Source organism: Elephas maximus, chromosome 7, assembly GCF_024166365.1.
Source record: "Elephas maximus indicus isolate mEleMax1 chromosome 7, mEleMax1 primary haplotype, whole genome shotgun sequence".
Taxonomy (NCBI): domain Eukaryota; kingdom Metazoa; phylum Chordata; class Mammalia; order Proboscidea; family Elephantidae; genus Elephas; species Elephas maximus.
In genome coordinates, this window is record NC_064825.1 from 47,615,819 (window position 1) to 47,631,519 (window position 15,701).

A 15,701-nucleotide genomic window follows, 5' to 3' on the forward strand; every position below is an offset into this window, starting at 1 on the left:
TTTAAGGAAGCATTTACTCATAAAGCAGAGTGAATAGATTTTTCTCTTAGGAAGAAAAAAATGCTAATACATGGGACAAGTGTGCACATTCAGTCTTGGCACTGTTTCCTTCATCTAATTTATCAATCTCTAAACCAGTGGCTTCTGCATTTTTCTAAGTCTCTTTTCTGCAGAAGAGTCTTCCTCAGAAAGCTACACTAGGTACCAATCATGTGTAAAGATGCATTTCTGGATCATCCTTGGAGGAAAATCTATTCAGCTGCCCTTTTCTCTAGTCACACTCCCCACAAAAGAAACTGGCTTTCACATTACGTTGCAAGAGACCAGGCCAAAAGATCATTCTTTTGAGTAAAAGGCTCGATGAGAAAAATTTGAGTCCCCTAAGGAGTTCTTGATTTTCAGTGAAAAGTGAGGTCTGGGTTTTAACCCTTGGTAGTAAAATGATAATTATTTCAACCAAAATATTATCACTTCCCAAAACTCCATATTCACATGGCTCACACCGTAGGGGTTTTCTCTATCTGAGTGTGTATTCAAGAGATATAGAGCCCACTGCCATCGATTCCAGAGATACAGGTACATTTTAATTCTAACTGAAAAAAATCAGGAAGAAAAATCTGTTAAAAAGCTTCCTAAATCACTTGGGTGTCTTCCTCATTAACAAATTGGGTATGTGATTCTAAGGACTATTTAGTCAGACCCTAGAAAACTATAGTATAAAATAAACCACACGGCACTGAACCTCAAATTCCTCATCTGCTAAAACAGAATAGGGGGAAGGTTAACGTTGGTAATTTCCATGACCATTCCAGCTGTAACCTTCTACAGTTATGATCCAGTATTCTAGTCCCCCACCCCACCCCCCCTTGCTGATCCTCCATCTAAATGAAAACCCAGGCAGAAAAAAAGAAAAGAAACCCCAAGCTGCTGCCAGCTCTGGTGAGAGATCTGGTTGGGAAGGAGGTTAAGAGGTTGCTAAGTCGAGGTGTGAGCTTCCTCTGCCCACATCAGTGACACACACCTGCCTCATTTCCTGGGGCTTAGGCTCAGAACAGCTCCCAAAGAGATGTTATTTTTCTATAATCACTGGAGGAGGAAATTCATTCTGCTCTGGTAAAATCACTGAGGAGATAGCAGTGTTGTGATCTAGCTCACAAATACTGACTGATCGGGTCTCTCAAATGTGCAAGGCAGCATGCTGGATGCTACACAGTATCCTGAATGGGACTATCCAAGATCATCACTATGAAAAAAATGACCTTTCCACAAAACCATTAATAAACTCTCCAGCCATATACACATTCAAATACATTCCATTAGACTCGAAGCTCCTCAAAAGCAAGGACTGTCCTTTCCATCTTTGTGTCTCCACAACCCAGCAAAAGGTTGGCACAGGAGTCTGAAGCTCAGGAAACGTCTGTCAAATGGAACGAGAAGGATGAACAGCACAGCCTTCAGTCATGAACTTCATCAGTCAAGCACAGTGGCAGCTTCCCTTTTTAGTTTTTTGTTTGTAATCAGACAAATTAATTAAGCAGCTTTAATCTCTTAAGGGCCTTTTTCTTCAGGAAAATTAACAACAAAAATAGAAGGCATTCATCACTAGTGCTTCCTCCAGGCAAAAACAAAATAAATTTGTAGAAAAGTAATAAATGAAGTCACTTATGAAAGGTTTTCCTAGCAAGCCTAAACTGAGAATTAAACTTTAAAAAAAAGAAAAAGAAAAAAAGAGGCAATTATATGAAAGGGGCCAAGGGCCGAATGCATAATCCCAAATTGACACCAGCTCAATGGGCCCAGGTGACTTCTTGCAGCTGATACAATCAGTGGGTCATCAACATGTTCCCAAAGCCTCTTTCCTACCCTACAGAAAAGGACTGAGAGCCTCCTCCTGGGGGCACCACATTTCTTGGACTTCCATCCGCCCTCCCACCTCTCACAGCCTCCCTACTTTAATAAGAAAAAAACACCGAATGCATATACACCACGATCAGAGTTAGTAGGATGCAGGAAATTTGTATGGTTAATTGGACTCTAGTGACTTGTGAAAAACAGATTTTGGTATTAAGTATGGGGAGCATCTTGAAATACAAATAATACCTTAGTGGTTTCTTCCTCCTCCAGAGCCAAGCAGATTAAAGATCAATCCTATTCCCTCTTTAACCTAAACTCCTTTGCCTATATTTGAGGGCCCACTGCTCAGCAAGAGGTTTGGAAAATAGCAACCATGTATACCATTTAGGCACCACATCAGATGCAAGGGAAAAAGACAAGCTGGACCTAGCATTTGGAATATTTGCTTAACAAGAAGTAGCTTTTCATTCTGCACCTGAAGCTAAAACTTGTTGCTACTACTACACAATTTCTTAAAATTAAAGTATTACTCTGGGGAAATATTTAAAATATATATCTTTATCTATTAAAAATATTTTTTTTTTCTGAAAACAAAATTTAGTTCCAACTGAAAAGCATTTTTCAAATTATTGGAGATATAGAAAAAGGTGACAAGTGGAAAAATAAGTGTCTTTGCTATTACCAATGGGACTAGCCTTCCAATAATATCTACTAAGATCAAAAAGGAAATACATGAAATGGCAGTAACGGATGCCTTCTCTAGGGCATTTAGTTAGGTCACCCTCCCTGCCCTCTGCAGACCAGTGCCAGCTCTTCTATCTTGGGTACTAACATGCCCTCCAGCAGCCCTTGGAAGGCATATGTTGCTGGTATGACCTAGAACTGAAGTGGTATGAATATAAAGAGAACGATGTATGTTTTTAAGCATACATTTGCACGTGGGTGTGTGTACACACACACACAGAGCACAGAATACATACATCCAGGTGAGTGATGTTCCCCACCAAAGCAGTCACTAAGGAGGTTCCACATATCTCAATGATGACCACAATACTTAAGACATCTCAGGAACTTCTCTTGGGGAACTGGTTATGAGCTACCCAAGAAAATGGTTCTGAGTGCTGCTTTATAGCTGCTCCTTATTTGTGACTCCAAACCATCTCTGCCCTCTGAATAACCCACCTTCTTTTCCAGAGGTTTCAAATGGCTCTAACTAGTTTAAAACTTTAAAACTTTTCTCTCTTTTAGCCCCAAAAGGCTATGATTTGCCCTGAGAAAAAGGGCAAATCTCCTGAGAAGAATCAAAAGAAGGTGCTACAAGTAACTCCCTACTCACCTTGATCAGTGAGTCACTGTTCTGGATCTTAGCCTCTGCCTTAGGAAAAGGAGGAGGTTGAAACCGATGACCATTAAGGCCCCTTTTACTTCTAAAATTTTAAGAGTATATGTTTCTAGACTCTGAGGACAGTTCCAGACATGTTTTCAGCAATGGCAACATCATTGGAAAAACTACATTGTATGCTGCTGGGACTACTCAAAGGGGACAATGTACATTGGGATATATAAGCTCTGGTAAGTTTGTTAAAATGCCAGTCACATGACTTTATAGTAACAGTTCATACATGCACAGGGAATGCCAGCCCATCTGAGATTCCCTAAAATCATACCTTAATCCCTATTCTCAATAAGCCCACGTGGGCAGAAGCACCAAGCACCACTAGGGATGCAAAAGACACATGGTGTCAGCTGCTAAGGAAAATAAACCCCAAGGTCCATGGGACTGAATTTACCAGCTGCATCCAGCTAGATACCTTGTTTCCATAGTATGGAGTTTCACCATTGTTCTTTGCCTGACTTCCCGGCGAATTTTTAGGATTTAGATCAACACTGCAGATAACCTTGGCCATGTGGAGAGTAATAACAAAGGCCGACTGGACTCTCTCTCACAGGCTGGAGCGCCCAGGAAAACAGAAGGCCACAAACTGTGGGGGATAGGGACAACCATACAGTATATTTTTATACTTCCTGTCAATCTCCATTATTTACACGTGGATTTTAAGACTACGGTGTTCAATGCCCAGCCAGCTTTCTCTAGACTCCCCTGGCATGCTCCTGGGTTACAGTCCATTAGGGCAACTCTTTAGTGTGGAAAATCCATGGGATTTGTTGTCAGGAGACCCAGCAGTCAGTCTGGGCTATGCCACTTAGTAGTTGAAAGGATTGGAACATCTGCACTGCAGTTTCTTCATCTAATACTGGGGCTAATAGCACTTACATATTAGGTCTCTTGGGAAGACCAAATTAAATGACTGTGAATGTGCTCTGTCAACAATACGGCATTAATCAAATGTTATTTTTTAAACAGGGAATGTGACTTAGTATTTGTAGCAGCATAAGCTCAACTGATGTAGGTAGGTATATTTATCTGTGGCAGGAGGAGGAGAAGGGGGAACATAACCGTCTATCATTTGGATCTGCCAAAGAACTACACTGTTCCGTTCCTCTGAAAAGGATGGAATTAATTTTTATCTGCAAGGCTGATTTAAAACAAAGCCCTACTGAATGAAGCCAGGAAGGCTATCAGTTTGAGAAGGTATCCCCTCTTTCCTTTACCATTTCTAACTGGCCACTGTGCTCCTGAATGAGGCCATCCCAAACCTCACTCCAAGCAGGTGCTGCCAGATTTGGCCCAGAAGCCCTCAGGGATGGGTCACTCTGGGGATGGGCAGTGCTTCCAGCCTGGGTCACAGAGAGGCAGAGACACAGTTCCCTTGGATAATGACTACAAAGACCCTGGAACCTCACAGAACCATATAAAACAGTGTTTTACCATCAAGAGAAACCCAAAGTGAGAATACTCAGCTCTTCAGGATAAATGATCAAGCCCAAAGACCTTGAGAAAATAGGTAACACTGTCCTTTAAGTGCTACTTGGCCCCAGCCATGTTGCTGGACCGTAAAAGATACTGATCCACGCTTCCTTTTCGCCGGCTCACAGTCCGCCTCTCGTTGTCAAACATGCGCTGCAACTGCAGAGCCAACTGTCGGTCCTCTTCCTCTTGCTGCAATTTCTGCTCCATCTCTCGTAGCACTGGGTCTGTCGGGGCCAGACCCACCTCGCCACTGGTTTGTCGCAGTTTCTTAAGGGAGCCATTTTGTTCCAAGTGCTTGGTCTTACAGTGTCTTTTCCGTCCCCGGCGTAAGGAAGGAAGCGGCTCCTCACCTAGATTGTCTACCAGTAGACCGTTAGGTAAGTCAAAATGATTCAATGTCTTCAGCTGTTTCTTTGTTTTCAGGACCCCACCCAAAACATTGTTTCTGGGTAGCACTGAATTAACTGCTGAGATTTTCATGGCCGCACTTATACAGGGTTTATCTAACTTGGCATCCGGGGTTGAACCTGACCCCTCAAACTGCTCTCTCTCTAAAGAAGTCTCACTGGCTCCCCCTTTGAGTTCTGAGGAACAGCAGGTTTCCAATGGAATCTCAGTATCCCTTTTACTATCACTGCCCTGTTCTACTTTTGTCTGGCTAGCAGAGGGGAAAAAATCAAGGTCAGTGGGGGTGGGCCCAGTAGACTGCGAGAGTACTTGCCCGCTGGACAGCCTTGTATTCAAAGCCAAAACTGGCTTGTCTTTGCTAGAATGGGTAACTTCAGAGACTAACAAGTCTTCCCCTGTTTCAGGAGGCTGGGAAGTAAGAGTAGCTTTTGAAAGGGTCTTTTTGATCTGCCGCTCCTGAAAGATCTGTTCCCACTTTTTGAGGATCCTTGGACTGGCCTCATAAGAAGTCTGCTTCTGCAGGCTTCGGTTGAGGTTGCAGGGTGTGGATTTGATGATGAGGGGACTTAGCACACGGCCATCAGGGAGTCTCTTCGGAGGAGTGCATGGTGAGCAGACAATGGGCTTGAAATGGTTTAGTTCTTCAGAGATGCTGTCATTGCTCTCAGGGCTGATAGAACGCTCTGGCTTATGCAGGGAAGCCAAGGATGAGAGGGAGCTGAAGGGCAGGCGCTTTTCGATGGTTAAGTCAGGGGCTGAGAGGCAGCGGTTGTTTTGAGTGGACAAGAGGACACCAATTATAGGGTTGGATGCTGGGGTCACAGTTGTTACCTGGAAGAAATTTAAAAAATTATATGTATATATAGTTGTAATTCCTTTATGATGGCAGCAGGATAGGGAGGAAAGGACAAGAAAAGGGATGAAGGGTGATGTGAGCCTAAGAAATGGGGAAAATCCCTAACCTAGAAAACATACCATTTTGCTGAAATTCCTATACACTTAAAACATAAAGTTGAAAATCTGAATTTAAAAAAATACATATAGAGCTTTTAAAAAGGTTCATTGGTGGCCCTAATTCTACCCATCTGGTTACTATATCCTTCTTCATATCCGTTTGTAGAATCCTTCAACCTAACTAATGTGCCCAGGATCCCTTCTGCCTCTTTTCATCTGGAGTAGTTTCTTTTGTGGCTGTGTGCAGAGGCAGTTATGGGACCAGACTAGAGAGGCCCCAAAGCCCGTGTCTGTGGTATACCTTGGCTTTGCTGGCTGGAGCTGCTCTGAGTCTGCCCTTTGTTCTGTCCTGAGCAGTGTCATTGCAGCTCTGACTCCTCTCCACTTTAGAGTTTAGATTCCTAAAAAATAATTAAATAAACATTAAAAGACAAAGAGTCAAAATCATTCTGTCAGTCATTTAAGGAAAAAGGATGACAATCTCGTCTAGAATCCACCCTTTGCTCTTTCTAACCCACCCACCAAGAAAGACAGCTTTCTTTCTATTGGGCAGCTACAACAGAAAATGAGTTAACAAAGCACATTCTAAGAACAAGCTCTGTCAAAAGAGAGAGGTCTCCAAACCAGACCTTGTGTAGACGAGGCAAGGCCGAAGACTATTCTGTACGTACTTAGAGCAATACAGGGATACTTCACCTCTTCATAGGGTGAATACAGTGTTAAATCACCTTTACAAGCAATAGATTTTTCCTTTTATTAGGCTCCAAGCTCTCCTCAAGCAATCTAAATCAGTCATGAAACAAATATTTAAGCACTTACAAAATGCACAGGAGTGCACTGGATTTTTATGAATGGAATCTAAGTTACATGTAGCTCCTCCCTTAATCCATTATTTTTGAGCTTCCAAAGGCCTAAATCCTGGTGATTTAAGACCTTTCAAAAGAATACATGTCTTATGCACCTCATTATGATTTTACAACCCCAACCAAACTCCCTGGTATCTGAACTGTAACATTAATCTCACTGTGTTAGAATTATGTGTGACAATTGTCACCTATCCCATAGACTATAAGTAGGGATTCTTGATTAATTTTATCACTCACCTTTCTTTCCCACTCCCCAATTCTTGCCTCGTACATGGCTGGTTTGCTATTGATATTTTACCTGTGCTAAACTCTTCCTCCCAGTAACCACCACTAAACTTCTGTCACTATGCAGGTGCCTATTCTAGATTCTAGATATTTCATATAAGTAAGATCATGATATTTTTCCTTTTGTGTCTGACTTATTTCACTCAGCATAATGTTCTTAAGGTTCATCCATGTCATAGTGTGTATCAGAACTTCATTCTCTTTATGGCAAATGATATTCCACTGTATGGACACACCACATTTTGTTTATTCCTTCATCTGTTGTTGATGGACACTTGGGCTATTTCTACCTTTTGGCTATTGTGAATAATGCTGCAATGAACACTGGTTCACACGTATCTGTTTGTGTCTTTGCTTTCAAGTCTTTTGGGTATATGTCTAGGAGTGGAACTGCTGAGTCATATGGTAACTCTATATTTAACTTTTTGAGGAACTACCAAACTGTTTTCCACAGTAACTGCATCATTTTACATTTCCTCCAGCAATGGACAAGAGTCCCAATTTCTCCATATCATGGCCAACTCTTGTTATTTTCCTGATAGTAGCCATTCTAATGGGTGTGAAGTGTTATCTCACTTTGGTTTTCATTTGCATTCCCCTAATGACTAATGCTGTTGAACATCTTTTCATGTGCATACTGGCCCTTTGTATATCTTCTTTGGTGAAATGTCTATTCAAATCCTTTGTCCATGTTTTGATTGGGTTGTCTTTTTGTTGTTGAGATGTAGGAGTTCTTTACATATTCTGGATATTAAACCCTTATCAGGTATATGGTTATCAAATATTTTCTCCCATTCTCTTCATTTTATTGGTAAACTCCTTTTGATGCACAAAAGTCTTTCATGTTGAAGAAATTTAATATATCTCTTTTTTCTTTTGTTACTTGTGCTTTTGTGCCATATCTCAGTATCTACTCTCCAAAACAAGATCTTAAAGTTTTACCTCTATGCTTTCTTTTAAGAGTCTAAAGTTTTAGTTCTTACACTTAGGTCACTGATCCATTTTGAGTTATGGTATGAAGTATGGGCCCAACTTCATTTTTTTGTATGCAGAGATCCATTTGTCCCAGCACCACTTGTTGAACAGACTATTCTTTCCCCATTGAATGGTCTTGGCACCCTTGTTGAGAATCAGTTGGCCACAGAAACATGGGTTTATTTACGGGTTCTCAATTCCCATTCCACTGATCTGTAAGTCTATCCTCATACCAGTACCACACTGTCTTGTTTACTGTAGCTTTATAGTACATTTGAAATTGGAAAGTGTCTTCCTACTTTGTTCTTCTTTTTCAAGATTGTTTTTGGCTCTTTGGGGACCCCTGCAATTCCATATGAATTTGAGGGTTGGCTTTTCCATTTCTGCTAAAAAGGCCACTGGAATGTTGATAGGAATTGCACTGAATCTGTAGATAAATTAGGGGAATAGTGCCATCATAACAATATTAGGTCTTCCAATCACTGAACATGGGATATTTTCCCATTTATTTAGGTCTATATTCACAAGGGAAATCCTGGTGGTATAGTGGTTAAGAACTACAGCTGCTAACCAAAAGGTCATCAGTTTGAATCCACCAGGTACTCCTTGGAAACCCTATGGGGCAGGTTCTACTCTGTCCTTTGGGTAGCTATCAGTCGGAATCGACTCGATGGCAACAAGTTTGGTTTTGGTTTTTTATATTCACAAGAGAAGTCCTGGTAGTGCAATGGTTAAGTGCTCAGCTGTGAACCCAAAGTTTGGCGGTTTGAATCCACCCAGTGGCTCTGTGGGAGAAAGACCTGATGATCTGCTCCCATAAAGATTACAGCCTAGAAAATCCTTTGGGACAGTTCAACTCCATCACATGGGCTCACTATGAATAAAAAACTGACTCGACAGCACCCAACAACAACATACAAGGGATATTGTCCTGTAGTTTTCTTTCCTGGCGATGTCTTTATCTGGCTTTCTTATCAGGATAATACTGGCCTCAAAGAATGAGTTAGAAAGTGTTCCCTCTAATTTTTGGAAGTGTTTGTGAAAGATTAATTTTCTTTAAATGTTTGGTAGGATTCACCAGTGAACCCATTTGGTCCTGGACTTTTTTTGTTGTTGGAAGTTGTGTGATTACTGATTCAATTTTTTAACTTAACAGAGGTCTACTCAGATTTTCTAGTTCTTGAATCAATTTTGCTAGTTTATGCGTTTCAAGGAATTTGTTAATTAGTCTAGGCTATCTAATTTGTTGGCATACAATTGTTCATAATATTTTCTTATAAATCTTTTTTTTTTTTTTTATTTTATTTCTATAAGGCCAGTAGTAATGTCCTCACTTTCATTCCTGGTTTTAGTAATTTGAGTCTTCTTTTTTTATTGGGCTAGCTATCAGTTTGTCAATTTTGTTGATCTTTTCAAAGTACGAACTTTTGATTTTGTTAATTCTCTCTATTCTTTTTCCACTATATATCTCTGCTTCAACCTTTATTATTTCCTTCCTTCTGCTTACTTCGGGTTTATTGTGCTTTTCTTTCTGAGCCCTTATGGTGGAAAGTTAGGTTACTGAGTTAAACTTTTCTCTTTTAATATAAGCATTTAACACTATAAATTTCCCTCTGAGCACTGCTTTCACTGCATCTCATAAGTTCTGGTATGTTGTGCTTTTGTTTTTATTCATTCAAAAGTATTTTCTAAATTTACTTATGATTTCTTCTTTGACCCACTGGTTAACAATATGTTGTTTAATTTCCACATATTTAGGAATTTTTCCAGATTTCCTTTTGTTACTGATTTCTTACTTCATTCCATCGCAACTGGAAAGGCTGGAAAAGATACTTTGTATGATTTCAATCTTTTTAAATTTTCTGAGATTTGTTTTGTGATCTAACATATGGTCTATCCTGGAGAATGCTCCATGTGGACTTCAGAAAAATGTGTATTCTGTTTTGGGGTACAGTGTTCTATATCCCTGTTAGGTCTAGGTGGTTTACAGCATTTTTCAAGTCTTCAGCACCCTTATTTATCTTTCATCTACTTGTTCTATCTCTTATTGAAAGCAGGGTGTTGAAGTCTCCAACTATTGTTATTAAACTGTCTATCCTTTCAATTTTGTCAGTTTTTGTGTCATATATTTTAAGATTTGTTGTTAGGTGCATATATTTATTATTGTTATATCTTCTTGATGGAGTACCCTTTTATCATTATATAATGTTCTTCTTTGTCTCTTAAAACAATTTTTGTCTAAAACCTATTTTGTTTGATACTAGTATAGCTATTCCAGTTCTATGGTTACTGTTTGCATGGAATATGATTTTTTTATCCTTTTACTTTCAACCTGTTTGTGTCTTTGGGTCTAAAATGTGTCTCTTGTAGATAGCATACAGTTGGATCACGGTTTTGTTTTTTTCCCCATTCTACCAATCTTTGCCTTTTACTTGGAAAGTTTAATTCATTTATATTTAATGTAATTACTAATACCTAAGGTGAACTCAGGGAGGAGAGAAACCTCCCCCTGGATCAGAAGAGGAAAAGCTTGCTTGATCTTGATTTTCGGTATGAACGCAGACTGTAAAAGATAAAGAAGAATTTATTCTACCATTTTGCTATGTATTTTTTACATATACCTTTTTTTATGCCACAATTCCTTCATTACTACATTCTTTTGTGTTAGGTTTTTTCCAGTGTACTATTTTGATTCCCTTCTCATTTCTTTTACTATATAATTTTTAGCTATTTTTTTAGTAGCTGGCTTGGTAATTACAATTAACACCTTAACTTATAACAATCTTATTTGAATTAATGCCAATTTACTTTCAATAGTATATAAAAAGGTTCCTGCATAGTACAAACAATTTGAGCTTGGCTACTTGCCAAAATGTTGACAGTTTTAATCCATCCAGTGGTGCTATGAAAGAAAAACCTGGTGATGTACTTCTGAAGATTATTGTCACTGAAAACTCTATGGAGTACAGTTCTACTCTGACACACATGGTGTTGCCATGAGCTGGAACTAACCTGATAGCAACTTTTTTTTTTTTTTTTTAGTATATAAAAACTTTGCTCCATATAGCTCCTCCCTCTTTTATGTTGTTACGTTGCAAATTACATCTTTATAAATTGTGAGCCCATCAACATAAAATTATATTGTTTTATGTAATTGTCTTTTAAATCATATAGGAAAAACAGAAGTTACAAAGGAAGAATACATTTTAATACTGATTCTTACATTTATCTGAAGAACCTTTACCACTGTTCTTTATTTCTTCATATGGATTCAAGTTACTGCCTGGTGTCTTTTCATTTCAGCCTGAAGGGCCTCCTTTAGTATTTCTTGTAGGGCAGAGACCTAAAAGTGACAATATCTCAGATTTTGTTTATCTGGGAATGTTTTAATTTTTCCTTCATTTTAAAAGACTTATAGGATTGTTGGACATAGTATTATTTGATGACAGGTTTTTTTTTCTTCTTTCAGTGCTTTGAATATGGTATCCCACTGCTTTCTGGCTTCTGTGGTTTCTGATAAGAAACCAACAGTTAATGTTATTGAGGATCCCTTGTATGTAAGGAGTCGCTTCTCTCTCGCTGCTTTCAGGATCTCTGTTACACTTTCAAAGTTTGATTATAATGTGTCTTGATATAGATCTCTTTGACTTTATCCTACTTGTGATTTGCCGAACTTTTTGAATGTGCAGATTCATGTCTTCATCAAATTTGGGAAGTTTTCAGACATTATTTCTTCAAGTATTCTTCCCTTTTTTAAAAAATTAATATCTTATTGCGTTTAAGGTGAAAGTTTACACAGCAAATTAGGTTCCCATTTAACAATTTCTATACAAATTATTCAATAATACTGGACACATTTTTCATCATGTGTCATTATCCTCATTCACTCTCTTCTGGTTATACCATTTCCAGTATCCTCTAGTTTCCCTGCCCCCTTACCTTCTCATCTTTGCTTTAGAGTAATTTTGACCATCTGGTCTCCTGTAGATGATTTTTGTTAAAGAAGTTCATTACCCATGGGTAATACTCTTTATTTTGTAAGCCAATCTATTACTTAGCTAAAAGGTGATCTCAAGGGATAAATGCAATTTAAGGTTTAAAGTATATCTCAGTACAGTAGTCTCGGGGAGTCCTCTAGTCTCAACTGGTCCAGGAAGTCTGGACTTTTTAAGTATCTGAGTTCTGTTCCACATTTTTTTTCCATTCTATAAAGATCCATCTACTGTGGTTTTGATCTGAACGCTTGGTAATGGTAGCTGGGAATCATCCAGTTCTTCTGGTCTCAGAGCAAATATTCTTTCTGCCTCTTTCTCTTCTCCTGATTACATATGTGTTGGTATACTTGATGCTGTCTTGCAGGTCTCTTAGGCTCTGTTGATTTTTCTTCATTCTTTCTTCTTTCTGTTCCTCAAATTGGGCAATTTCAATGGACCTATTTTTAACTTCATTGATTCTTTCTTCTGCCTACTCAAATCTGCTATTGAACTGCTCTAGTGAATTTTTCATTTCAATTATTGTACTTTTTAGTTCCAGAACTTGTACTTGGTTCCTTTTTATAATTTCTATCTGTTTAATGATATTCTCTATTTGTTGAGACATCATTCTCATGGTTTGTTTTAGCTCCTTCAGCATATTCAAAGCAGTTAAAAGTCTTTGTCTAGCAAGTTTATTGTCAGGGCTTCATCTGAGATGGTTGATACTAATTTTTTTCTGTGTTTGGGCCATATTTTGTTTCTTTGCATGCCTAATAGCTTTTGTTAAGAAAACTGGGCACTTTGACTATTACAATGTGTCAGCTGTGAAAATCAGAATCTGCTCCCTCCACAGGATTGTGTCTGCTTGTTATAGTTGTTTGTTCAGTGACTTTTCTGAACTAGTTTCTTTTGTGTGTGTGTGTGTGCTTTAAGTGGAAATTTATAAATCAGGTCAGTCTCTCATACAAAAATTTACATACACCTTGCCATACACTCCTAATTGCTCTCCCTCCAATGAGACAACATAGTTCTTCCCTCCACCCTCTCTCTTCGTGGCCATTCGGGTAGCTTCTGGGCCCTTCTGGCCTCTCATCTCCCCTCCAGACAGGAGATGCCAACATAGTCTTATGTGTCCACTTGATCCAAGGAGCTCGTTCTTCACCAGTATCATTTTCCATCCCCTATTCCAGTCCAATCCCTGTCTGAAAAGTTAGCTTTGGGAATAGTTCCTGTCTTGGGCCAACAGAAGGTCTGGGGACCATGGCCTCCGGGGTCCCTGCAATCCCAGTCTGACCATTAAGTCTGGTCTTTTTATGAGAATTTGGGGTCTGCATCCCACTGCTCTCCTGCTGCCCTTGTCAGGGCAGTCATCAGTTGTGGCCAGGCACCATCTAGCTCTTCTGGTTTCAGGCTGATGTAGTCTCTGGTTTATGCAGTCCTTTCTGTCTCTTAGGCTCATAATTTCCTTGTGTCTTTGATGTTCTTCATTCTTCCTTGCTCCAGGTGGGCTGAGACCAATTTACGCATCTTAGATGGCCGCTTGCTGGCGTTTAAGACCCCAGACGCCACTCTCCAAAGTGGGATGCAGAATGTTTTCTTAATAGATTTTATTATGCCAATTGACTTAGATGTCCCCTGAAACCATGGTCCTCAAACTGAGCTAGTTTTGTAAAGTCTGCGTTCTCTGTTATGTGTGGCCACTGACATCTCTGTTAGCTAGTAATTCTGTAGATATTTCCTTGATTAAGCATCTGCCTGCTTGCTGTAAACTTTTGATCAGTTCCCAGAGTTCTGATAAAGCTGATTCTGGCAGTTTTTGCCAGTTTATTTACTGCTTTGGTGGAGGGACGAACTTTTGGAGTATCCAAAACTTTTGGTGATGCCATTTTTGCTGGCATCTCCAGGAGAGGTACCTTTTAAGATACAGATGAGATATAAATGATAAGGCAAGAAAGGGGTTTTATTACCACGGCACTAGTATGAAACCCAAGAAGTACTTCTACAGACATGGGGTTTTGAATTCTGACACAGTCACTAAAATCATGAAGTCAAAAATACTGTATAAGTCATAAACATACTATACAGGTATTATTACTATTACTGTATCACTTGGTCAGATTAAGAGGCTTCAAAATGCTGCAGAATTGTCAATAGCAGTGAACTTGGTAATGCTCTTAGGACTGAAAGAGCGCCAACATTACCTCCTCTAAAAAATGGGGGAAGAGACTACTCCTGTTTCTTTATGCATATCCTTTTCTGTATCCCCAAACCCTAACCCAGTACCTGGCACACAGTGGGTATAGTCAATAAATTTCTGTTAATGAATAAAAAATAAACAGAAATGACTCTCTCTCTCCCGTAAGGAAAAAGAAAGAAAACATTCCTATTTATTAGGAACCTACTATCTACTTGGATCCATAATCAACAGCCATGGAAGCAACAGTCGAGAAATCAAAAGACACCCTGCATTGGGTAAATCTGCTGCAAAAGACCTCTTTAGAGTACTGAAGAGCAAAAATGTCACAAACTGCCTAAGTATGGTTAAATAATACAACCCTGACGCACACCTTTCCTGATTTTAAACCACGCAGTATCCCTTTGTTCTGTTCAAACAACTGCTTTTTGGTCAATGTACCGGTTTCTCACGAGCACAGTTAAGCGTTCTGGAATTCCCATTCTTTGTAATGTTATCCATAATTTGTTATGATCCACCCAGTCGAATGCCTTTGCATAGTCAATAAAACACAGGTAAACATCTTTCTCCTATTCTCTGCTTTCAGCCAAGATCGATCTGACATCAGAAATGATATCCCTAATTCCATGTCTTCTTCTGAACCTGGCCTGAATTTCTGAAGTTCCCTGTTGAAGTATTGCTGCAACTGTTTTTGAATTATCTTCAGCAAAATTTTATTTGTGTGTGGTATTAATGATATTGCTCAATAATTTCCACTTTCTGTTGGATCACCTTTCTTTGGAATGGGCGCAAATATGGATCTCTTCCCGTCGGTTGGCCAGGTAGCTGTCTTCCAAATTTCCTGGCATAGACAAGTGAGCATCTCCAGAGCTACATCCATTTGAAACATCTCAATTGTTATTCCGTCAGTTCCTGGAGCCTTGTATTTCATCAAGGCCTTCACGCAGCTTGGACTTCTTCCTTCAGTACCACTGGTTTTTGATCATATGCTGCTTCCTGAAATGTTTGAACATTGACCAATTCTTTTCGCTACAGTAACTCTGTGTATTCCTTCCATCTTCTTTTAATGCTTCCTGCGTCATTCAATATTTTGCCCATAGAATCTTCCAAAATTTCAACTCAAGGCTTGAATTTTTTTTCAGTTCTTTCAACCTAAGAAATGCCAAGTGTGTTCTTTCCTTTTGGTTTTCTAACTCCAGGCCTTTAAACGTTTCATTATATTTTACTTTGTCTTCTCAAGCTGCCCTTTGAAATCTTCTGCTTAGCTCTTTTACTTCATCATTTCTTCCATTCACTTTAGCTACTCAACTTTCAAAAGG

At 39.2% G+C, this 15,701-nt stretch overlaps 1 protein-coding gene across 1 annotated transcript in view; it reads right to left on the reverse strand.

Moving 5' to 3' along the window:
• Nucleotides 1-865: 865 nt before the first annotated feature.
• RNF169 (ring finger protein 169) overlaps nt 866-15,701 on the reverse strand; it is a 134,586-nt gene continuing 119,750 nt past the window's right edge. The window contains exons 5-6 of the mRNA XM_049889799.1: nt 6,390-6,489; nt 866-5,965 (exon numbers count right to left, since the gene is read on the reverse strand). Coding sequence (XP_049745756.1) covers nt 4,781-5,965; nt 6,390-6,489 — 1,285 coding nt within the window. The 3' untranslated portion in view covers nt 866-4,780. The remainder of the gene's footprint in view (nt 5,966-6,389; nt 6,490-15,701) is intronic.